At 43.0% G+C, this 26512-nt stretch overlaps 1 protein-coding gene across 8 annotated transcripts in view; it reads right to left on the reverse strand.

Moving 5' to 3' along the window:
• Window positions 1-24285, reverse strand: part of ptpn12 (protein tyrosine phosphatase non-receptor type 12) — a 47400-nt gene extending 23115 nt beyond the window's left edge. For 7 of the 8 annotated variants that reach the window (XM_085769850.1, XM_085769846.1, XM_085769848.1 and 4 more), the window contains exons 1-9: window positions 23631-24285; window positions 6332-6440; window positions 4077-4153; window positions 3836-3931; window positions 2949-2987; window positions 2226-2297; window positions 2040-2099; window positions 1380-1522; window positions 19-85 (exon numbers count right to left, since the gene is read on the reverse strand). In XM_085769850.1, coding sequence (XP_085625976.1) covers window positions 19-85; window positions 1380-1522; window positions 2040-2099; window positions 2226-2297; window positions 2949-2987; window positions 3836-3931; window positions 4077-4153; window positions 6332-6440; window positions 23631-23732 — 765 coding nt within the window. In that variant the 5' untranslated portion in view covers window positions 23733-24285. The remainder of the gene's footprint in view (window positions 1-18; window positions 86-1379; window positions 1523-2039; window positions 2100-2225; window positions 2298-2948; window positions 2988-3835; window positions 3932-4076; window positions 4154-6331; window positions 6441-23630) is intronic. The other variant, XM_085769844.1, reaches the window with a different exon arrangement.
• Between the last annotated feature and the right edge of the window lie 2227 nt (window positions 24286-26512).

Consider the following 26512-nt stretch of genomic DNA (forward strand, 5'->3'; position numbering starts at 1 on the left):
GTGCGTGTGTGCACATACCCCAGCTTTGAGGAGGTTCCATGTGTAGTCGATAGCGCAGATAGCTCCCGTCCTCCCACAGCCTGCACTGTACAGACACAGTCACACAGATTAGATTGACCAGAAACACACACACACACACACACACACACACACATGTACAGACAGAAATACACACACTCCAAACTTACACCTTCTTATCACCGGCACTTAAAAACACACTCCTCCTAAGTATCAACTGTGGATTTGCTGTACATTGTGGGCAACACAAAGAGAATAAAGCGACGCCTGTTTGTTTGTGTCTGTCTACCAACGGCCTGTCCAGACAGGATGGAGACAGCAGACGCACAGAAGCAGAGATTACTTGACATAACGTCTGACACATTAAATCATAAAACTTTGCCTCATGCTGTCAGAGAGGCCTCTGCTCCACTAATGAGCACACACATACAGTACACATCAACCCACACAAAGCATCTTTTACACACACAGAGACACAGCTTTAAGTCCTGCTGTGTAACAGAGGAACCAGGAAATGTCCTCAGGCTGCTCATTATAGCTGATTACACACACATGGATACAGTGTGTGTGTGTGTGTGTGTGTGTGTGTGTGTGTGTGTGCTGTGTGGATACCCATGCATCTGAATCTATTGTGAATCAGTGCGTTTTCTCCTTATTCTTCTAGTTACTCCGTGTCCTCACTTGAACTCCTTTTTGAGACTGATTTGTCATAAACGCATCACCGCCTTCAACGATCACGTTACAATTCTGCCCCCACACCAGTCCAACCAATCACAGCGAGACCGGTCGGTGCATGCTGTCATTATTTCTAACAGCGGCGATGAGAAGGGAGGGAGGGAGGGAGAGAGGGAGGGAGGGCTGGGCTCATCTGGTTCAATCCTAAATGGCAGCTAAGTAGTTAATCATCCTCTTTTAATCAATCAAAATCTAAATTAGCAGATCGGTCGATTGAAACGGTGAAATGTCGAGTCATTCAAGATCGCTGGTATGCGTCGCGCCAGGGGTGGGGGATGTGGGGGGGGTTGGAAATTATAATCCAGCTTTTGCCGGGAGTAGATCTGCATTTGATCTGCTGCAACGTTTCTCTGCTGTGTTGAAACGTGATTTCAAAACACACACAATCCCCCACGGCGTCCACCGTTTTTCACATTCACACTGCGCCCCCTCAATCAGCTGTATATGTGACAAATAAAGTACCTTTACCTTTATCAACCCACGATCTTAAGTAACATTCAATCACCATTCCTTTCCTTCATTTCTGTATTTTACTCATCTGTGATCAGTCTCTTTTTTTTATTTTAGGTGTTGCCTTAGTTACAGGAGGTGTCTAGTGCACAGTGTGTGTGTGTGTGTATACCAACCTGCAGTGCACACATATAGGGACGTCATCGTTCTCTTGGTATTCTCTCATTAGTCCGATCATATCCAGTATGGAGTCAAACGATGAGGGGACGTCGTGATCGGGCCAGTTCATATAATGGAACTGTGTTAACCTCCGAGTTTCCTGCAGGGAGACACGCACACGGGACGTTTTAAAAGATGATATTTTGAGTGTGTACACAATTATGTATAATGCTTTTACAAAATGATGTTTCCCAGCCCACAGGGGTGATTTTGGGCATATTTCACTTCACAGACTAAAAGAAATTAGCGATTGAACTTCTTATTTCTTGTTGAGTGTTTTTTTTTTCTGCTATAACTTTATCACAATGAAATAATAAACAGAATCTTATTATTGCATTCAGATTATTGCATTTCTTGCTACTGTTGTCTAGTGTAATGTTGGTAATCAATACTACAAGGAGTGGGGGCTGGAGCTGCTTTATATGAAATGTGGCTCTTCATTAATAGTGTATATCATTGCTTTTGACATAAATGATTATTACGTAAGGTGATATTTTCCAATATTTTCCATCTTGTTGAATACGTTGATATAATAAATAATTAACTTGTGATACTTTCAACAAGTGAGGATGGAGGTGCCCATCGATTAAATTGGTGCACTATGACAGGAAACTTACATTTTCATACTCCACCGTCAGAGTCCTGATAAAGTAGTCTGTTCTGGCTTGTTCTGATTCCTACAAAACACAGACAGGGAGAAAAGTCAACACCAGTCTAAACACACTAAACCAGGCATATGAGACAAAAACAAGTGTTCTCATTAGTCTCCTAGCTGAAACATTAGAGACTGGTGGTCTACTTACACAGGAGATTCTGAAAGGACCAAAACTCATGGGCTCCTCGTCCAACATCGGGAAATATCGCTCACACTTTTTCTGCACAGAGAAGAACAGAGAGTCGAGCGTTTGGATGAGAACGAAATACCAGGCAGACACCACAGCTTCCTGTGTGCACTCACACTCGGGTTAAAATAAACAATTAACGTGACATGTGGAGCACAGACTGTGACAATTACAAGAAAATGGAGGCTGAACAACACACATTACATATATATACACCCACATACATAAAACACACATTCACAGAGACATACACAAGTTATTTAAGCTATCAGCCGACCATTTATTTCACATCTTGACCTCAAAAGACAATGAGTTTGGATCGATGCAAATGTATTCAAGGCTTTAGTAAGTGACTTGAGTGAACTCTCGGTTTCTCTCTTCAGAAATATGATTGTGCGCTCAAATGTGAAAAAAACAACAACATGAAACAGTGGAAATACCTCCACCAAGGTGAGCTAGTCCCCTGAATGTGCTGTTGCACTTCAGAATCAAGGATACAATCATTTTACTTCTACAACAACCGTCCTAACAGACGGAGACAGGACACTGTGACCTTGGTGGAGATAATGAAACGCAGATGTGTGCACACACGAACATACTGTATGTACACTTGCATGCAGCACGCATACACATAGGCATACACACACACACACACACGAAGGGGATCAAGTACGGAGGCCTTACCCTTCCCATCTCAAACTCTCGACAAGCCATTACAATAACCTGCAGAGACACAAACAGGAAGGATTACGATCAATATTTAAATCTTGCATTTCCAAAAAAAACACAGCTCTGTTCAATCCTTCATGTTCCATTCATGTGAGGCCGTAGTTACAAAAACAGAAACTCCCTCAGACGGAGAAAGAAAAAACGATTCGAGAACGGCTTCAACCTCTTCCCGTCCTACAGGATTTGTGCAGACTTCAGATCATTTTTGATCACACGTTTCTCTCCCGCTGCCATATCTCCCATCATCCCCTTTGATCATACAGGAGTAATTATCAACAGCTGCAAATCTGAAGTATTTCAGGGTGCTAGTTAAACCTAATCACAGCTCCTTCCCTCCCTCTCTCTCTCTCAATACTTGTCCATCTGGTTTCAAGTGTAAGCACTTCCCATCTGCCACTTCATTTCTGCCTCCATATTAAATATTTACTTTAATTACATTAATTATCACAGTTATATTAACTGTATAGAGCCACAGGATAACCCAAACTGAATTGTCCTTCTTTTTTTTAACATCACACATTTCTTTCTCCCACAATCTTTATTTCTGATTGTAACAGACACATGGAATTACATAGTGACCATCTCAGAGTAAAAATACATTATTCAAACTAATAGCTAATGATGTGATTGTGAACGGGGAGGAGTAAAACATGAGATATGAATTGTATTCCACCATAACTATGCGTAACTGTGCTCACACAGCCTGGTTTTTAAATAAACAGGCGCAGCGGCTGTTACAGCACACACACATTTTGTTGTCTTTGCAAGTTGACACAGAACATTTTTTGCCATCTCAGCAGCCACCTCCGTCCTATATACGTAGTGTAATCTTTAATACTCACAGCTACATTGTACTCCCAGTTCATCCTCCAGAAGTCAATGACAGTGTTTTGCAGTGGGCCCTGAGTAGCGATATAGGCCTCTGGGCCGTCCATACCCTGGAGGAGAGGAGAGGGACAGAAAGCATGGTCACAAGTCTGCACAGCAAACAATGAAAAAACAGGAAAAATAAAAAAAAACCTGAGAATTTCTTCCTTTGATTAATTTTAATAAACCCCATCATGTCAGTCCAGTTAGTTTTACCTTGATGAAGTTCGCGTTGACATAATCTGTGTCCTGATTTGTCGTTTTTAACTTCAGCTTCACCCGACTGTGATCAACTGGGGAGGAGGAAATAAGATAATAAATACAATTGGTATTTCATTTTAAAATCATTCATCAGTCACAGGGATAAATCCAGAAGAGAGTGGGGAAGTAAAAGGTAAATAGAGAGAATAGGAGAAAGACAGGAGAAGAAGTGGGGCAGGCAGGCGGAGCGGGGGGCAAACAAGGACACGGCTAAAAGCGAGAGAAAAGAGGAATCAAGTTAAGAGGTTAATGGACACAGCAACATCCTCATCCTCACATGTACTATGTATGTGTGTGTGTAAACATCTGTTATGGGTGGACCAGTTATTCCTCTGCCTTATCAGCAGCTCATTTACTAAAAGCCTTAATGAATGAATGGATGGATGGATGGATAGATGGAGGGGTGGACAGAGGAAAAAAGAGGATAAAGGTATATAAAGTAGGACAGATGTTGGGTCACGGAAGCTTCCCCTGAGGTCATTAAAGTACAGTGAGAGCTGTGTGTGTGTGTGTTAGTGTGTTACCATTACACAACCGATTACAACATACCAAGTATCTCTATTTGCTTTCAATGTGTGTGTGGGTATTACTTTTACAAACACAGATTTTATGCACAATATTATCATATTTTTTATTTATTAACCCGGTTTTCTAACAATACTCCTTTCCCGGCACACAGAGTTGAGTTATCTTTAAAGCTGTAAATACATAATGTTTTCATGCGGGGCCCATCAGGCGTTGCAGTTGCTTATATATCTAAAACACTGTCACATTAAAGCGCTGCAGTTATTAACGACAGCACAGGAAAACCATGGCTGTGAATCCGCTGCAGGCGTGCGACGTACACGGTGATGGAGGAGAAGATAACGGCTGAGGTGAAAGATAACTTTAGAGAGATCTGTACGTTTCGTTGTTGGAAGATCAGTCCGGGACATTGCGGGGCAGATGACACGCTACAGTTGCAGCGAAACATTGGATACGCTCAATGGCATTTCACACGTATGTCATCAATATCACTGCGTGCAATGGGATCTTGTTCGCCCCTACAGCTCTGTGCAGTGATCCCTCAGTCCTGCATTAAAAACATCTTAAAGAGCTTCTCTTGAAGGAGTGTAGTTTTATATAACAAGGTATGACAACAGTGTGTGCAAATGTGTTATTGTAATTCATTAATTTATTTATTTTCCTCTCTTTGGCTCTCTGTTCGGTCATTACGTTTCTTTTTTCAAACATTTTCAATGTATTTATTGCTGTAAAATATAATCTGTAACAATTGTATATATGTATTTTTTGTATATACAGTATGTTTTTTATATACAGCCAGTTTTTAATTTCAGTGTTGGGTGGGTTCTCTTTACAAGCCCTTCTTCCCACCTGTGCATCTTTCTGTTTTCTGTTTTTTTTTAAATATCAAACTTATAAAAAAACTAAACAGCCCATTCATCTTGTCAATAAAAATGACCTTTAGGTTATGAAAAGCTTTCAGTAAAATAAGAGTGTTTGGTGCAGTGGTGTGTGTTGCATTTTGGCTAAACCCAAAGCAGCCAAATACATCAGTGGTTTCAGTGTTTGTTTTTTACTTGTAACCCCCAGATATAAAAAAGTCTAAAGGTTATCAGTAGTTCAGCTAAAGAGGGTTTTCATGTCTCGGATTACTTTTGCCTGAATCATTGTGAAGGCCTGAAAGGGGGCAGGAACATTGCGACATTATTTTGTGAAAGCGGGTTGATTTCTATTCTTGCAATCATTTCGTGGCCTCTTGAAGTCGTCGTAACAAACAGGTTATGGAGCCGTTGATGCACAATAATTCTCACCCGTAGGAAAGTTAAGATATTACGCTTTCAATGAGATTCCTCCAGGGAGCTGCCGAATTGTACCGAGGTGTTTTTAATATGTGGTGCTCCCATATTATGAAGGCAGGTTTTTTATTGCCGGGGCTGTACCTAATAACCTGGCAGATAAGTGCATTTTGTGTACCTGCATATGAAGGTTTAAAAACTTATTAGAGAGGCTGAGCCTGCCGTGGAAACTACAGACGTGGTGAGAACGTCTGTCTCTGCTGCTCTCAGATCAGACAGATAAGTATTCATATGTATGTCACAGAGCAGAGGTGAAGCTAATACCATTACGTTTAGCTGTGCCTGTACACCAAGCATTCACATCTTTACATAATGTGGCCACATGTGTTAGATCAGTCAGGATGTACTTACATGGCAGTATATCTTTATATCTGTTCTTCTTGACATTCTCCTCCCTCTCTCCTACGTTGGTGGGGTAGATCTTCTCTGTCCGGTATTTGGTGGATAACCGCCGTAACCGCTGGGAGAATAAAAGAGAGAGAACATATTCTTTAGTGAATGGAGTCATGTTTTATTGATTTACGTCATGTGTTTGTAGGTAGAAATGGAGATGCAAAGGAAAGAGACACATTAAAGCGAAGCGAGCATCAATCTGAGGGGGCAGTTGTGATAATAGTATCTCTACAAACACACAACTATTCATTTCAATGTGTTACAGTGATGTTTTCCATTTCCATTGCACACACACTCTCACTCTGCTGCACACACACACACATATTCCTGTTCCTCTAGTGGATGAAGTTAAATGTGGCTAAATCTAATAGTGACTGACACTTATGAGGACACACTCGCTTAATGGGAAGGGAACAAATTACAACATCTCCTGTGTGACGGCAGGCTGCAGCTCAGCGAGCCGCCCTCAGACACTGCGGCCCCCGCAATGCCGTTTCTTCTGTCCGCAAATGAGAACACCATTAAAAAAGACTCAGTCGAGATTTTTTTTGTTTTTACAATATTGTTTTTACCCCCATAGCGATCCGTTTAATACCTGTGGTTACGGCAGTGACGGCAGATGAACGTGGAAACGGGATTTTTGCAACTAACGTGATGAAGTGCCTCGATTTGTCATAGATTCTTTTTTTAATAAGTCCCATCAGGTTATTTTATCTAACAACACCTTCTGAAATTCCCAGAAATGTACTATAACATAATTGCTGGTGTAACATAAAACTGCAAATACAATAAATGATTTCATTGCCAGTAATACAACAGGGAAGATGATTTCATCATCTATCACCCTCTGGTTAAACAAAATAGCCATGTGTTATTTTAGTTCCTCTCGCTTGACTCGACAAGAGGATGTGGAAGAAAACTTCAGAAAATCCAAGTTTGGCAAATGAGGCTTGGGATGAGGTCAAAGCTCAACGTGCATCTTAGTTAGAGCAAATATTTAGCTTGTTTCTGTTTAAATCATGTCATTTGATAATAAAATGTATGGTTTTATGTGCAACTTCCGTGGTTTTTCAATAAAAACTCTACTTACACACCTAAATGTATGACTTCAAAGACTTGGGACGCCCCCCTTCCTACAGTATTTGTAATAAAACCATTAGATTTGTGACCTTCGAAAAACTTCCAGAGAATTTTTCCATTCATGACTTCACTCTGTCCTCGAGCGTCACAGTGAAACTTTAAAAGAAACTTAAGAAGACTTTGTTTTTCTCCCATAAAAAAACTCCTGCTGTCTGACTCTGATAGCGCTCACATGACGGCGCACTCGGGGGCCTTTTTCTTTTTTTTCCTTTTTTTGATTTTCTCTCAGATGGTTCAATCACTCTCTTTCTGAGACAGTGAGGAAATTAGGCATCACTCACTTTGTCTGCCTCCCCCCTACTCCCTCCCTCCCTCCCTCCCCCCTCCCTCCCGCTCTGTGACTCTGAGAAAGTCAGCGTGGGCGTTCAGCCTGCTGGAGCCTCGTGTGAAAAACGGTCCCACCTCTCGTCTCTCAGCCGGCGGCTACAGGCTTTCCTCTGCTCGCTCTAACATGGACACGCTCTGTACTGTTACTGTACATCCCAAAACCTCTGACTTCTCTCTCTGTCCTTGTTTCACTCTGCACTCTTTGTCATTACCTTCATTTAACACACCCACACACGCGTCAGCTATTAGATATTACAAACACCGTCTTCTGTCTTCTCTTTCTGCTCCGGTTTCTTCTGTGTAGAAGCTGTCCTTTTGATTCAGAAAACTGAAAATCTGGCTACTGTAATCGACAACACACGCGCACAAACAGTTGGGACTAAGGGCAAAGAGACACCTGAGAGACACAATGAGATTTTCACCTTTCATTTGCATCACTTGTCTTTGTAAACCAAAACACGAGACAACCAGAAAACACAGAGAGAGAGAAAGAGGTCCACACACAGAGACTGTGGGCGGCAACAGCTGTGGGTGTATGTGTGCGTTCATTTGTGTCTATGTGTGTGTGTGTATGTGTGTGGTAATAGCATTAGAGCTCCTCTGGCCTCATGTGAATTACATTTCCAACAGAGGTCTGCTTCTGTGCTGGGCCAGAGCCCAGGATTACACACACACACAAACACACATACACACACACAATAAGACACACAATGAGCAGGAAAGGCAGGCAGTAGTGATTTGTGATGGTTTGTGATTCCCCCAACCCACAAAACACATTATGTGGAGACAAACATGCAGAGAACTGCGCCCTCGAACTCTGTAATGATGATAAGTATGTTTCTCTTCGTGGCCCATTTCACTTCATTTACAGCGGACTGGGAAAAACTAGTTGATTCTCCCATTAAAGCCCATAAATTCGGACATTTCGCTGCACCTCCGCGCCGCGCCGGTTTGGCCCCGCACCAGCACGTTCACTCTGGGCCGATACAGACTACGACAGCTGAGGTCAATGCACATATTGTTAGCCGCAGAAAACACCAGTGCTTTGCTCAAAGGCATTTCAGCACATGCAGCTTCTGCTTTACAGAGGAAAACTATGTGAGTCTGGTCGCCTTTTCGCTGTTTTGGTCGCTTTTTTTTTTTTTCTCTACAGTGCTCCCCCTACAGTTTTGGAGTGCAAATTTTCACTGTCATAAAAACTCACCACTAACCCTCCTCTCGGCCATGTGCATTTGTTTTCAATGAATGCCGGCGAGAAGGCGCGATGTCTACTGAGGTGGGTAACGTTAGCGAGGTATTACAGATTACTGGGCATGTTTGTGTTGTAGCGATGTAATCTGGGACACCGGGTTGGAGGCGCTCAGTGGCGTGCACTGGGAGCCCCTGGGAGCCAAAACACACGTTAAAGAGCCCTCTTGGAAGCCAAGACGTGTCCTAAAGTGACCTCATGGCAGCCAAAACGTGTGCTAAAGTGCCCTCTAGGAGCCAAAACATGTGCTAAAGTGACCTCATGGGGGCCAAAACGTGTCCTAAAGTGCCCTCTAGGAGCCAAAACATGTGCTAAAGTGCCCTCTTCAGTGGCGAGGACGCGCTATGTGCCCTTTTTTCCCCCAATCGCCCCTGCCCTTCAAAAAGTCTGTGCACGCCACTGGAGGCGCTGATTTTGCAAGGTTGGTTTTCAGGCCAAGAGACCCGAGGTGGAAGGCAAAGAGCCTCCACTCTCCTCGTAACAAGTAATTTAACCATCACAATTACTCCTAAGCTGTTTAATTAAGGTGAAAATCTTGCATAGTTCCTCTTTAAGGTCTGTTTGTTCTGGCAGGTGAACTTTCACAACCGGTTCCAGGAAAACAGCAGGTTACCAACATCATATTTCTCTCTTTTGCAATGTGTAAAAACAATAACCATCCTTTTAACTGTGATTAAACGTATGTGTATAAGACAGCAGCACTGTGCCACGTGTGGTGCTAGAGAAGCATGGGTGTGTTGGCATGTGTTGTCAGCCTTAAATAAATGTTTCTTTCTTTTTTTTTGGCTGCTGCCGCTGACACCTTGTGTGACTAATTTTACAACATCACTTTGAATGGATGCCACTTACAACTGTCAAATTAGCAACATATACACATTATACTGGTTGCTCACAAATTAAAAATGATGAAAACCTGCACCTCTGTTCATTTGTGCTGTAGCGAAACTGCTTATCCTTTCAGTTGACACGAGGAGATTAGTGCTTATTTCAATATAAACCCTGAGGTTGTGGTAAAGTATAAAGCCTGTACTGTCATACTATTTTTAAACACCCGAGCGCATCGCATGCACGCAGACATTTTTTATTTAATTGAAAGCATCGGATAACTAAATGTTGCTCTACTTGAGTAAAGAGATGTCTAACTTTCAGTATAATGGAGGAAATATTGACACTGGCACTTTTAAGAGCCTGCGGTGAGGAGATGTTTTTAAAAGGCATTATTGTAGAATTTCATTACTCACAACACGCACAAAAAAAAGAAGCAGCTATTTGAAGTATTTCATGTTCAGTCTGTTCAGTGTGATGTGTCCTTGGACGGAGACCCAGGTACTGTCCGTCTCGCCCTCTTTCTCTCCACTTTCCATTGTCCCACACACAGACCCTGTGTCTAATTACTCTTACTTCCTCAGTTACGTAAAAACACGCACTCACGCATACAAAAAAAGGCTCAACACACGCACAGGCCTGCACGTCGCACACTCTCACGCACGACAAGTAGTGGCGGCGGGTGACTGAGCCTGGAGGATGCTGAGGAAAACGGAGCAGAGGGAGGTGGGGGAGTCCTCGCCCGCTGTGCAGCACCTTTCGCTAAACAAACCAATAACAGAGGAGGAGAGGAAGAGAGGAGAGGAGGAGAGGAGAGGAGGATATGGGTATTTCAGATGAAGGAGATGAGAGGGAGAGAAAGGGAGAGAGAGGAGAGGAGAGGAGAGGAGAGGGAGAGCCAGGGCTTTCAAGAGGCTCTTGGTAACTAAGCTAATGGGTTCTTTTATTCCTTGTTTGTGTCGCTCATTCACACGCTCCCTTTACACACTATGTCGCTTCGCACTAGCTTCTGTTCTGAATGGAGGACGAGGAAGGAGGGAGGGGGTCGCAGAGACGGAGGGCAAAGAAAAGTAAATATCCTCCTCGCGTCTAATCGCTGCTCAAAAGCACTCCTCTGTTTTAATTCTTGTTTTCTAAGCAGCAGTTTGAGGCATCATGACAAAAACTCCCAAGTCTGAAAGAAGAACCGAACAACAGAGCAAACGGTGATAATGAGCGAGGGAGACTCAAATTATTATCTCCTCTTTAATCCTCTCTTCTCATCAGTGCATCCACTCCTGTAGGGGTGTGCGACTGTTTTCATTATCAGTTTATTTGCTCCATTATTTATGTCTGGAGGAGGTGAAATGATGTTAATAGACACAAAATTAAACAGCATATTCACTTTGTTAAAGAATAACAATTCAAGTCATCCCTAATTCCTCTACCGTGACCTAAATACCTTTGACTTTTAGATTTTTTAGTTGAATAAAACGAGCTGCGTTCATACACACACACACACACACATACATAACCTTGAGCTCTGTGAAAACTGTGACAGGCACTTTTCACTGCAGGCAACGAACAAGCAGAAAAGTGTGTGCAGAGAGCAGGAGCGCTGACAGTTGTGCTTCCTCAGAGCTTTTATTCGTCACTGTCTTGACATTTTACAGACAAAAACCTCATGGTTCAGAAGGAGAAAGGAACAGATGAACGACTGAAATATATATTTTTAACGTTTAAAGGAAGGTGGGTGATCAGAACTGTAATAACCTGTAACTGACAAATCCTTTAATCATCAATTAGCCTGCTGTTCATCTCTCACAGATCCCAAGGTGACATCCACAAATGTCTTGTTTTATAGACCTGAAACCCAAAGACGTCTCATTTTCTGTTACATAACATGGTACAAGCTAAAACCACTGAATGTTACAAATCATAATATGGACACACAGTTACATTACCGCCTCTATTATTGGCGCCTTGTTAAGTACGTTGGGTACAAAAGCACGGGGCACCTAACACCACAGGAAACGCTCTCTCCTCTTCACAGGAAAGGGAAGCAACTAAAAACCATAGAAACCTCTCATCAAAGGGTTTTCTATGGTTTTCACACATTCAGAGATAAGACTGCACTGAAACTGAGCTGCAGTGTTGTTGTGGTCTGTCAACAAAGCATAAGGCAGATTGCATGAATTTAATGTGGATGGAGATCAGTCGGTAGGAGGTGTTTGTTAATTGAGTGTCAGCTCCTCACACACCGAAACTGATCTTTGGTGTTTTTAGTGTGAAATATTTTTTTTTATCTCTTATTTCAAGTCAGTGCTATAAGCTCACAGGCTTCTTTTTTTTTTAATCCGTCCACTCTTGACTCCTACTCCCTGCTGTTTCTATTGCTTTCTTACTTCCTATCAGGCTGAAGTGTAAAACTGCATGACTGAGTTGGCCAGTTTCCTGTGAACGCTCGACTTCCACTGCCCCACACACACACACACACACACACACACACAGGGCGTTGCCCCCAAAAGCCCAGTGCCGACTTCACAGACCCCCTTCAGGGTGCAACTGAGTCATGTGTGTTCACAGACACATTTCTTCACAATGACTTGACTTGGCCTAAAATGACTCGGGGATGCCGAGGCAGCTACTGGGCAGACAGAGAGAGAGAAGGAGAAGATTAGAGAGACAGTAGGAAAAGAAAGAGATTTAAAAAAAACTGAGAAATAAAGAGAGCTACTAAGGTAGATGTAGGAAGGAAAGAAAGAAGTATGTAATTGTTAGTGGGTCTAACCTACTTTCTGTCTCCTGGCTGAATAAGTCAGCATCACTATACTTCCTTGGTACACTGAATAATTCACACACACACACACACACACACACACTCTTTTTTAACTCGGCAGTGAGCACTGATTGGCAGAAAATACGCTCTTCCCACAGAAGCAGTGGGTAAAAAAGGTTTTCTCATGTATGTATTTGTGTATATGTGTGTGTGTGTGGCCAGGAAGTGGGGGTGTCGAGCGCTGGTAGTGGCAGAGAGGCTGCACTGACGGTCACCTTCCATGCAGACACACACACACACACAAACACACACATACACACAAGCTAAAATAGGTCACCCCCTTACAATGCTCTCAGAAAAAATCCATCTCCCGCGCTGTGAGCATGTTGGGGGGAGAAGATGCACCGCTACAGCACCGACACTAAAAGGGTCTGTGAGTCGGCTGCTGCTGCTGCTCTGCTCCCTCTGACAATTCAATAAGCCTGACTGACGTCCTCTCTGCCCGCCCGGCCCTCTGCGTGGCGTTAATGTCCCAAATCAGAAGGAAATGCTGGAAAGTGCAAAGTCATATTGAGAAACATGGAAGACTGAACCAAACGTTTTGAATGGATTTATGGGCTAAACTCTGGCTATTAGGTTATTATATGTATTATTGAATGATAATATGCTTTTGTATATTTCGTGGGGACCACAGGAAGATTAGCTGAATGCTACTGCATCAGTGGGTAAAGCAGGCTCCCCTTATGCAGAGGCTATAGTCCTCCGGTTCGATTCCACCGCCGGCCCTTTACTGCGTGTCATTCCCCTCTCTCTGTCTTCCCATTTGCTTTTTTTTTTTAAGTATATTTTTGGGGTATTTTCTTCCTTTATTTGATAGCATAGTTGAGAGAGACAGGAAATGGGGAGGCAGAGAGGGGCAGTAAAGGGCCGCCCGTTGCGGGATTCGAACCGGGGACGACTGCGGCGAGGACTAAAGCCTTTGTATATGGGGCGCCTGTTCAACCCACTACTCCACACGGCACCCCTGTCTTCCCATTTCCTGTCTCTCTATAGCTGTCCTATCAATTAAAGGGATAAAAAATATATACAGTATGTTCATCAACTGAATGAAGAAATGTGTAGATATAAAAGAAGGAGGGTTATGATATAAACTTATAGCAGCATTAAAGGGACAGTTTCACATTTTGAGCTGTGTGTGTGAACAGTAGGTTTAGTTGATCATAACAACTGGAAAGACTGAAGGAAGTTACAACTCCAAGCTACAAAAAGAGTTTGTCACTTTAACCCTGAGGGAATCAGGCGCAGTTTACTTTTACACTTCTGTTTTTGTCAAATTAAACAGATGAAATATGAAGTGGAAGCTTCGGTGGTGATCATCACACGTGGCTGTTTGGATGTGGTCGAATGATCCGTCTCCACCTGTTTCTAGTGTTTAGAGCGAGCTACAGTCGCGCAGCACAGATCTTCTCGTCTGAAAAAAGTAAATAAGATGATATCAAAAACGTTTCGCACCTTTCCTTTAAGTGTTGTGTGGAGAAAAGAAAAGGTTTTCAGAGCAGGTCACAGTGTCAGGTGTCTGCTGCAAGTGAACCAGAGCAGCAGGAATTACTAATCAAGCTCAATCGCTGAGGAAATAACAGCAAACCACACCCTGGCCGCCGGTGTGAGTCAGGGGTCCGGCCTGCGCGTGTGTACGTGCACGTGCGCGAGTGTGAGAGTGTGTGTGTGTGTGTGTGTGTGTGTGTGTGTGTGGGACATCCTCATTAGCTAAAGATCCTGACAGAGATTATAGCATCAGTCGCCAAGCCGTATACACACATGCGAACATGTAACACACTTATGTGTTGTGCGGCCATTTTGGCATAATGGCTGCTGGCCAATATGGGTCAGTGGAGCACTGGTAGCATGAGCAGGCATGAACATGAACACACACACACACACACACACACACTAGTTAGGGGTGTAAAAACTAGTCATTCTCAGGCGCACAAAGGATTCATACTGTCCTTTATTTAGCCACCGGACTTCCCTCTCTCCGTTTGTCACTCTTTCATTTTCATTTCTAAAACCATCCGACAGAATCACTGCACGTTTATTTCATAATGCGAGTCACAGATGCAGCAGATTGTGAAGACACAAAAAGCGGAACGTAACGTTAAAAATAGGAACTTTTCACTTTTCAAAAATGGTTAAACCCCCTGTACACAGCTGGTAGGGAATACGTTGTTACTTATCAATACAAGTCTGTTACCATGAGCCTGTGTGTGTCTGTGTGGTTGTGGCCGGGCACACGCATCGCATCATTGTGTATGTGATCATGTCGCGCTGACCGCAGGAAACACCTGTGCTGCTGAACCGAAAGCGCTCGGTTCAAGCGGCCAATCAAAACGCCCCATCACTTCGGGGAGCCCCACCCACTTCCTCTGGGACCTCAAAGTGCCAGCCTTACGTTTACTGTACAGTCGGCTGTCGACGGTAGACTTAGAGGAGAAAGACAAACACACTGAACATCTACTCATACTGCTTCCTTTGACTGGGCCGCTGTTTGTGCCTCTGTGATGTCAGTGTGGAGGGAGGGAGGGAGGGAGGGAGGGATGAAGAGGAAGGATGTAGAGGGGGAAGAGATGGAGGGTCAGTCGGAGAATTGGACCGGGAGGGAGTGGAAAAATTTAACATCACCATAACCAGAATAAAGTGTGGGAACTCATCTGTCATATTAAAATGCCAAAAAAGGCACCAACTGCTCTGGTAGCAGACACAAAGGCATGTTCATTTATTAATAAGTCAACGATGCAACTACTGCTACCTTTGCACATGTTTAACAGTCTTTTATCTGTTATTTGCACACTTGAGTTTTTGTTGCTGGACCATATTGATCTTGATATTTGACTTTTGGCACTTTGTTTTTGTTAGAATTGCGTTTTTGTTTTTTTCTTTGTGAGTATTCTTTCCCTTTTTATCATATTGCACTGTGACTGGAACTCTATCTATCTATCTATCTATCTATCTATCTATCTATCTATCTATCTATCTATCTATCTATCTATCTATCTATCTATCTAATACCTTTCTTTTCTTTTATACATTTTCTTTAAAAATCTGACTAAACATTTCACATTTATTTACAAAAAACTACAATATCATAAGGTTAGTGTGTGACAGAGTTAAAGTAGACACTTAAACATATTCACAGGATATTGATCATCCGGTAACTTTTCTCAGGGTTTGAAACGTGTTGGTTCAGACAGACACTGACTACCACCTCCCAACCCCAAAGTTTCGTGTATATCAGACACGTTACTCAGCAGACCACACACACCAGAAACTGACAAACTATGTGCAATAATTACACACACACACACCAGCTGTGCGTTATTTCTTATCTGCTTCCATCTTTGCTATATTTAAATATCTGATTGATTATTATCAATCTATCTATTATTTATCTTTAAGTGATTTGATATAGACATTTTGCAGTTTCTTTTTCTGAAGTGCGGCTGTTTCCTCGCTGCGGGACCAATAAAGGACTTCTATGCAGCTGATCGCCATTGTCGCTTGTCCTCTGAGGAGTGACATCATCTCATCATGACATCACCATGACCTCACCCTCTGTTACCACTATTATTTCTAACTCTGAATTAAGTCTCTAAGCAAAATCAGCTCCTGAAATCCACTGCATACGTTTAAAAACAGACCTAGTACATAGTTGTTACTGAAAACACAGCAGGTGTGTGTGTGTCTGCGGCCTGGACGCACAACCTACGATGTTTGACATGTTTCGAACTGAAGTTAAAGCTGTTTATTTCACCGTCGTCACACTCAGAAAAACTCTCACACTGGCATTCACTGCTATTTGCCTGGTGGTAATTTCCGACTCTGGATCTCGGCCTGCAGCAGGAAGCAGATGTGGACGAACCGCATACTGTATAATCCCAATCATCTGGGACAGGAGCTCATTGTGTGTTTGTGTGTCTGTGTGCGCATGTGTGTGTGTATTAATCACTTCCCTGCTCAGATATTCGCAGCCCGCATGCAGGGTTAAACCGCTGACCTTGTGTTCGCAAACCCTGATTCTGCAACTTTAATGTCTGTGATTTTTTTTTTTTTTTTTTCCTTAAGTAGTGGCCTCACTCAGCACCTGTGTGTGTCTGTGTGTGTGTGTGTTCATGTAACATTCTGTATTTGTTGATATCATAACAAATCTGACACCCTCCTGGTGCCTGGTAGTGAGTATAAACGGTCTACACGTCTTGATTAATAAACTTTGGCCTTGTTGGTGGGCCAGCCTCACACACACACACATATACACATTATACACACACACAAACTCTAGAGCAGAAATATTGTGTTGCTCTCTTCTGAGAAACACCCAGCTTAGGGGCAAAAGGCTGGTTTCTGGGTTAAGCCGTGGGAGGGAAGGGTGAGAAAGAAAGAAGGAGGCTTGTGACACAAAAAAGAAATTAGGAAGTCTTGTTACAGTAACATGAGGCAGCTTTACAGTGATTACAACACACACACAGAAACACAGCAGTGTACCTGCTCCTGCACCCACGCACAAACACGAGCTAATAAAAGCACAGAGACACACAAAACCACCAGGCTTCACTTTTCTTTTTTCTTCTTTTTTAGCCGTGACAAGAGATGTAGAGGACACAGGACATCCCCCGTCATGTGACTGATCAGTTTGTGTCATGCGTTTCATCCCATGAGAACAGGACAAACCAAAGCTCAGCTGAATAAACGCATTCTTTTCCCTTTTTTTTTTTTGTCATGTGTCAATTTTCAGATACGTTTACGGAAACCCCGAAGCTTTGGACTTACACTCTGACATAAAAAAAGAAAGAAGAAAAAGAAGGCCACACCACGTCGCTCTGCCGCCTCCAGCTCGTTTTCAACACAATGACTGACTGATGGGTTTTGAAAAGGAGAAGCCGGCATACCAAGCATTCTAGCTGCGGTGCATCATTTCGCCAAAAAGACAGGTCACTTCCTTTACTCATCAAGGGGAAACAATCTGCTTTTCTAATTCAGAGAACGGAGCCATCGCAACAAAGTGATGATGAAATGAAACACTTAATCTGAGTTGCACTTCTGCTACGGTGGTGTGATGTCACACAGGAAGGCCGACCACATATATGCCACCACCGCCCCCTAAACTGGACTTCTTCTTGGATCGTGTTCCCCCTCGTCTCTCCTGCACATGAAACATCACACCCCTCCACCCTCACCCCCTGCGTTGTTTTAACGCAGGGCGAATGTCTGTCCAAACTCAGCGTCAGTCTGGCACCGCTCTGAAGCGACTCCCCCCCCTAAACACACAAATCCACCTTCTTCTTCTGTGCTGGCGCTGTAGCCGTCCATGCTTTCATTCACACACGGATAGAGGCTTTAGCATCCATGACCAGTGAGGTGTGTGTGTGTTTGTGTGTGTGTGTGTGTGTGTGTGTGAGAGAGAGAGAGATTGTGTGGTTGTGTAATGCAGAGGTAAAAAAGGTTTCCAGATCATGTGCTAGAAGCTTAGATGTGTGTGCGGGCACTTAACATGCACACCCACACAGAAAACTCAGAAAAAGAGAAGGGGAAGCCCCCCGGGTCAAAACTATTAATACACACACAAGCACAAGCTCACAAGAACACACACACACACTCGCATGTTTGGCATTGTCACATCCCCTTCTCTTGCCTCCCCCCTTTAATGTCTGCCCGTCAGGACACATGTATAGAGAAGCATGGGTTTGCAAATTTTTGCTTTTTTATACTGTGTTGAGCCCAGAGTTCCCTAAAGCAGGTACATGTATGATTACACCAGTGTGTTTAGAAACAACATCCCAGTTGGTGCAGTGAGTGACACACAGATGTGTTTCACTTTGTTCTGGCCCTGTGGTTTATTTCCTGTCTTCTACACCGTGTTACATCTACGGTACCTACATCTCGTCGTCTCGAACCTAAACCACTTGGTAGAACCTGTGAATTTTTTTTTTTTTTAACACCTCTGTAAGTGCTTCCTACTGTCTCGTACGTAGCTAGCGTTATATCTGGGCATCTGCTCAAAGGCTAACGTCTGTTGGTGCTCCACGGGAGGGAGAAGGGGGTTCCTTCTCCTTGCATAAGAAATCTGTTCTCAGCCTGGTGTAGGATGCCAGGTTAAGTTTAATTTCCTGTCTTCTTGTAATGCTATGACGACCACATTGCCAGCACTTGGACATCCGCTGGGGACAACCCCGCAAAAAAAAAAAAAAAAAAAAGCATGTGTACAACTCTGTGAGGAATTTTGGATGGACGTTTTTCTGTAATAGCATGTTTCTTTGGGGCTGCGGGGTGGCCTACGAGCTACAGACAAGTTTCCCATAACACAGAGGTCACAAGCACAATCCCTGCAGCTTGTGTGTCTGTGAACAGCTGTGTGTTCAGTCAACCTGGCTCTGTCCTCCTACACACCGTCTTGACTTCACAGATCCATATATAATATAGAAATACACATAAAAAGAAAAGGGTTTAGATGAAAAGAACAGTGTCCCTGGACCACCAAACAAGAGGAACCCTGTAGTCGTCTCTCTGCTAGAGACACTTTCTCTGCTCACAGGAAGTCACACATCAAACCTGAGGTGCAAAACGCATCGTCTCCCAACGGTGGCGGGTCGGCGGTGGCGAAACTTTTGCCCCGTAGAGCGGAGAAGGCTCGTTCTCACAGAGCCAGATTTGTGAGTCAGCGTTACGTCTTCTTGGGCCGAGCGAGCGCGGCCACAGCACAGGAAGGCAGCGGCAGCCTTTCGTAACAAACTCAGCTAATTTCAAAAAGGAGTTCACACGTAGTTAAAAAACCACGCTGAGCTTTCACATCGAGTGCCACCGACTGTGATGATCTTGCGATACGCTAAGTCACGCTGTGGAAGTGGCGGTCATGCCGTCCAAAAGGGGGGAAGCTATTCTTTCAGTTTACTTTCATAAAAAAACAGAAACAAGGTTATAACTTGCTGTTATATTTTGGTATTTCCCACCTCACATTTACACCTTTAGGTTAATTTTTACTTCCTGAAGCTGATACATGAAAGTCGATTCAATCTGTTAGCTTTTACCACATCACATTTCCTCTTTGTACTAGTTTATATTTAGTGTTTTAATTACTCAATCCCTAATGTTTCTCTAGATGTGTCCATGGTGCAGCCTCTGTAACTATCTATTTGTTAAAAAAAGAAAGAAAAAAAAAACACACACACTCTGGCTCCCTTACATAAGCGCACTAATAGCTGGTTTGGAGAGTCATGGGTTGACAGACCCAGTTGATAACCACCCTTGTGAAACAAGTGAGATTGCCATTGTTTGGTTTTGTGGAGGCAGTTCTTGCACCGATGCCCCAATTTTGCAGGACCTGCGTCATGAGACCAGCTCCACCAGTACACACTTTGCCTCTCATCCCATTTGTCACCTCTCTGGATTAAGCCATCATCGCCATCATCATCATCATCATCACTGGACTAGCAGTGTGCCTTTTACTGATGACATGTTGCACAACCCTGAAGCTTAAATGTTTCAAATAGTTCCTGAAGGACGGTCTCGCTGATCCACTGACGTGCAAAAGTTGTTTAGGTCAGCTTTAAAACAACACTCTGTCAACGTACCGGGGGAAAAATGCAGAAAAGAGTCGAGGCCAAAATTACAGGCACACGCAGGCTATAATGTTGTGTGTCTGTGAATGTATATAGAAGCATGTAATCTAGCCGGTAATGATTGTAGCCCCGAGATTATGACCAAAAAATGTGTCCGAATTACATCTTCAACCTTGGAACGGTCGTCATGGGAGGCCCTGACAGACTGGCACCGTATGCACCTTTATGTGCCGTGTAATTGTTGAAGTTTCTCCCCCCACATATGCCACTAGATGAAATTCCTGAACATTAAAGACACACTGTAAAATTTCCGAAAGCAAATTCGGATGTCCTTGTTTCAAATATGAAACAAGAACATACTGAGAAACCACACTTGTCACATTTGGGTGCCGAGCGGAAAAAATGATCTCGAGCGCTCCCTGTTCCATCGAGCAGCAGAGAAGCTGCACTGTGTATAATCTCTGATTCGTTGCTCCACCAGTGGCCTGTAATTATGTCTATAAAACACTTTCTATATATAAACAACAATAGGCAGTTAAAGTGGGTGTTATGTCAGGGTGTTCTGGTGACTCAGTGGGCAGAGGAGTACACCCCATGCGCTTGTGGTATTGCGAGTTTGACTCCGCAGCAATTGAAAGCCTCACACAACGCTCGGGGATGGGCGGGCGCGACAGCTAAAGCACTTACTTACATGTTGGCTGATGATGCGACTTAATTGTGCTTGGTTGCCTGGCGCCGAGCCCACCTGTGCTCAATCAGAACAAGTTTCCTTGTCTACGAGCTGCTGTTGTCCGCTGAATAATTTAGGAGACTCCACCGACCGTCCACAAGCTGATGTTGCCTGTGTGTGCTGGGAGAAGAACTTAGCTCGAGGGCCCATTTGCATAGACGCCATAAAGCTGCCATTCAGCAAGTTTGCATGCACAAAAATAACTTAATTACTGTGAATAACCAGATTAGGGAAATAGTTTAAATTAAAGCACTTAGATGGCCCAAAAAATGAAATTCGAGTTACTGTCCGAGGGAGGCGGGGGACGGGGGGACGGGGGGACTGGTTGGGTGCGTGATAGCCTGAGGACTAACAGGAAATATGTTTCATTATAAAAACGAATTATTGTATTTCATGCTAATAGAGCTAACTGAAAAGGAAACTGAACAGATATCACATGAAGAATCAAGGCACAACAAGCAGTCAGTCAGTGGTGTCTGAAAAGCAGAGTCCTGTTTTTTTTTTTTTTTAAATAAGTAATTTCAGAAGCCACAAAGGCTGGAGGGTGGTTGTGTTGGGAGAACTGATGAAAACCAATGTTTTCTACCATGACGATACGTTTTAAGATCTTGCTGATTCACCTAAGGCCTCTCCTAAAAGCAGAAGGCCGGGGCTGCATTAGGCAGTTCGACAAGGCGTGTGTGTGTAAAGTTATTAATGAGAAGTAGCCTACAACAAGAAGCTACATTTACCAAGTCAAACCTACATGGAGAATTTAAGGTTAAGGGGAAGCAGAAGCCAATAAAAACGAAGCACTGAATCATACAGGGTTAATTATTCTACCTAAGTGTAGGATTATATTTCTCATCACATGCATTATGAAATGAGTGGCATGTAAATAAGGCGGTAGCAGACAAGTCTCTTCTCCTTTTGGTGTCTCCCTCATCCATAAAGCACTTCCTCACCGCCTCTCACACAGCCCAACGCCCCGAGTAGTCTGGGTTTTTTTGCGCAACATCCGCTAACTCCCTGTTTTCAGAAGCACATGCTCAAAAGAGGGGACAGGACAGGACGGGGCCAGGTCATCGCCACACATCACAATCTGACACTATACATAAGGATTCTGCATATTTTCAAGATTTGTTGTGTGCCTGATTTCAAATAAGAGACAAAAGCAGCCTGGCAAATTGTGTCGTTCTTATTCAAAAGTGTAACCAATAGTTGATAACGCTCCACTTTTTAAAAGCCAGGACAAAATGTTATGAAATGGGCCAAGAAAGAATGTTGCAAGCTCCAGCAAGCAGCTTGCATGAAGTAGGAAGTAAGGAGAAGGGTGTGTGTGAGTGAGTGTGTATGTGTAACTAAAGGCAAAAGGAGAAAAAGTTAACTGTTCTGACACTGATTAGTCTCTCTAAACAATCACTGTTCAATAAAGAGTAAAGAAATCAATAAAGTAAAAGACTTACATGTAGGATGTGAATTAAACCCAAAACCAACCTGGTACCGAGGCCTCTTTAATTTTAATTCTCTGGTGGCTTTGCTAACATTAACATTAATGCAACTGCAGATCATAAATGTGTACCATCCAGTTAGCACAGCACATTTTCTTTTCTCATCATATTACTGATCAAATCCCATCTACAAAAAAAAAATAAAAATGACACAACTGTTTTTGAAAGATGTGACATCCCTGTTGTGGCTACTGCAGCTATTTCACAAGCCTAGGAGAGGAGAGGTCCTATTTTGAGTCCAGAGTTGCAACATGAAAAACATCCAGTGATGTAGTGAGTGACGACTGTGGGTCAGCGGTCATCACAAAGCAAACTAAATATGTTGACATGATATGCTGCTCCATCTCAAAAACAAACCCCTTCTATCCATACTGGATTCATCTTTCACCACAGACCATAACTAATTCACTACACCAGCACCTAAAGTCATCCTTTGCTAGCTACACACTATAACAATAAAAAAGTGTGCCCAGGAAAAAATACACTGAGGGTGATACATGCAATTAAGCTCAATTTGGTTTCTGTGTATCCATTGCTAATTGAGTATCAGGGAGGGAGGAACAATGACTCATTGCACTGTATCCCAACAATCAGGCATGGCTAGCAGACAGTCAGCAGATAGCCACAATAACACTACCCACTACCCTGTAGCCCAGCTGTTACCTGCAAGCTAATATAAGCTATGCCAACAACGCCATGGAACAAAAATAAAAGAATAGAAAATAACATAGCCACAGGCTGCAAAGGAGACGTGAACGCGGCTTAGTAGCTTGCTGTGTGTCTCTTTATTTTCTTTTATAGAAACAAGGAGCCGGTGGTGTGTGTCTGTCTGTGGGTTGTGTGTGGAGAGAGACAATGCTAGGCCGCCATGTAAAGCCTGGAAATGGGAGGAAAAGGAAGAGGGCAGTGCGGCCGCCCCTGCCTCCTCACCTCCTGGGGGATACAGCAGGAGAACCGGGGAGGGGAGAGGAGGGGAGGAGGAGGTGGGAGCCGGGAGAAGGAGGGGAGGGGAGGGGGGACACATAGGGGTCGGTCAGTGTGGTTGGAAATTATTATGAGGGGGGGAGAGAGAGAGAGGGGTGTGGGTGAGGTGTAGATGTGAAGGAAAGGATGCTGTAAATGTTGACCCACCATAAAGTCGTTGCCGAAGTTGTCCTCTCCCCTCTCCTCGTCCCCCTCGCTCATGGCCTTCACCCCCTGGATAAACTTTCTCAGGATGCCGGCTTGGTCCATCCTTATGTCCTCTTCTGGCGTATCCCGTTGCCCTTTTTTTTGTTGTTGTTAGCCTATTTGTTTGTTTTGTTTCCTTACAAATAAAAAAAAACAAAAAGCAACCTCCCGAAGAAGCAAGGCAAGGCGAGGGAGGAGAAAACGTGAAAATAAACAAACAAAAAGACAAAAAATGGGGGGGAAGGAAAAGAGGGGAATAAATAAAAATAAATAAGCTTCACGGGTCCCCCCAGGGAGTCATCGTCGGTTCACAACACCTTCTTGTTTTATTATCGCCCCATGTTGTTTCTCCCCTTTCCTTCTTTCTTCTGGGCTGTTTTCACAGCGACAGCGCTTTAGTCCCAAAGAAAAGCAGCGGCGGCCCCGGGGGTTTTCTGCCCTACGAACAAGTTTCACAGCCGTGGCCTAACATAAACTGTAAACAATTTGCCCCGTAAAGGAAGACGAAGAAATAAAAAAGACCAAAAAAAAAAATCCCAGCTCTGGTCAGTCTATCTACCCCTCCCTGTCTACCTCGGTTGCCACATTCACACACTGCTGCTCGTTATTTGCTACTGAGGAACATCCGGACTGGGCAAAGCCAACGGAGAACAAGACCCTCCTCTTCCAGCTCATACGCGCCTGTGATTGGACAGCCGGTACCTGAACTCAGAATCTCATTGGCTGGCGTGGACGTAGCTCTAAACCACATTCAGCGCTGATTGGATGAAATGCGTGTCTGTCGTTTTGACGCGGCTCGTCCTCGTCATTGGTATGATGGATAAATTACATTAAATTATTTAATTGTCTTTTATTCTTTTATTGTATGTAACTGTACATCAGTGTGTTTTACGATTTCTAACTGATATAAACACATTCAATTATTATTATTATAGAAATCCATTGACAGTATGGATAGGGGAAATGGTCACAGAATAATACCACCTTACCTTAGCTTGAGCTCATATTAAACAAGCAAGGTTTTAAAACAAATTTTTCAAACAGTCTCTCTGTATAGCAGAAAGGGAGGATGGATGACCCATTATAACTGTCCCCCCAGTTGTGCAGTTCTTCAAAACATTTTTTTTTTCAAATTATGTAGTCAGAAATTTGAAGCCCGGTGGCCTTGAGCATCCAGGTCCCATAGGTAGTTGCCCACTTTGCCCAGTTAGCAATGTAGCCTTGGATTGTTTCAGTGTTTTACGTAATGTACTGCAAAATAGACTTAAGACATTTTAAAGTTGTGTGATATTTTGTAGTGATGTTGTGTTTTTACTTTTTTTTTTTCAAACATTCAATCGAATTCTGAATGTCTTTGCTGCAACATGTTAAAAAAATGTCAATTATTTGGTGCCTTTGCCTACATCTGTTCTCAGGTCCAAACCCATCCTTTGCTAAAACCTTGCAATTCTGAAAATAATCAATTAGATATAAAAGTAACAAGCACTAAGATGTTCTTTGATACTCTGAGAAATGTTCCCTTTACTGATGCATTCCAGTAATGTGAAAATACTCCAGTTACGTAAGAACTCCAGGTGGTGCTCAGTGTAATTCCCTCATCTCCATTCAATGGCAGACAGACTCTGTCTTATAAATCTATGGACGCAACAGGAGAGGCCAGGTTAATCAGCTACATGATCTGAAATATGAGAGAATGAATAGCTCTGATAATCCAGTCATGCAGCCAAACAGATTTTATCCACATACACAATATACACACCATAGATAGATAGATAGATAGATAGATAGATAGATAGATAGATAGATAGATAGATAGATAGATAGATAGATAGATAGATAGATAGATAGATAGATAGATAGACTCACGCCAACAGATTAATGGGTCAAATATATAATCTGGATTAAGATATTGCCAGAAATAGAAACATATAAATGTATGATGTGACATCACTAATGGTCACAGTGGTTGGTATGTAAATCTCTTGTGTGTGTACATAGCACAGTATTTGCAGTTAGTATACAGATTAAAATGATATAAGTGTTATGTAATTATGTTGAAGGATGCAAATGAATCTGAATGTAATGGAAGTGACAAACTGAGGAGAAGGAAAGGGGCGACATTGATGAAAAGCAGAGGAGAGAAAGCAAACAGTAAATTGGTATTCTGGATAGAGTTGTTGGGGAACAGGAACTCAGTAGATACTCATGCATGATTAACTTCCCTCCAATAAACTTGCACATGGAGAGAAGAGGAATTGAGTCACTTTATTTTCCTTTAGTTACCAGTGATGGCAAACAAACCCATCTATTCAGGCTGAGTGAGGGAGAAAGCGAGGGGACGCTGTCTCTGAGCCAACAAGCTTTTTTTTTCCTTTACACACACACACAAACTGCTTTTGTTGCTCTTGTCTTTAAGCTTATTTGCTTGTTATCCCAGTAAATATTTCATGTTTCTTTTGCTTTCTTTTCTCCCCCATCTTTCTGTGCCTCTGGTCTGTCTTCAGTTACCAGACACGAGGGACACAGTCGACTTTCATCCGTTATATTTTATTTCTCTTTTCTCGACTGACGCAAAGTAAAGTCACATTTGAATCAACAAGATAACGACAAACAACGGGGAAGAAAAGGCACAATAAAACTCAGCTCGCTAACTCCATCCGCTTTGATATGAACTGCTATATGTGTGTTTGTGTTTGTGTGTGTCCACCTTTGAGTTCTTATTCTAACACACAACACCAATATGTTATCTGTCAACAAGCCTCTAGCTGTTATATTAAATGAGATGTTTAGTTCTTAAACTGGATTGCACACAGTTCTCTAGTAAGACTTTTGTAAAAATAACT

This window comes from Trachurus japonicus, chromosome 23 (assembly GCF_045865225.1).
Source record: "Trachurus japonicus isolate A0001 chromosome 23, Traja_1.0".
Classification (NCBI taxonomy): Eukaryota; Metazoa; Chordata; class Actinopteri; order Carangiformes; family Carangidae; genus Trachurus; species Trachurus japonicus.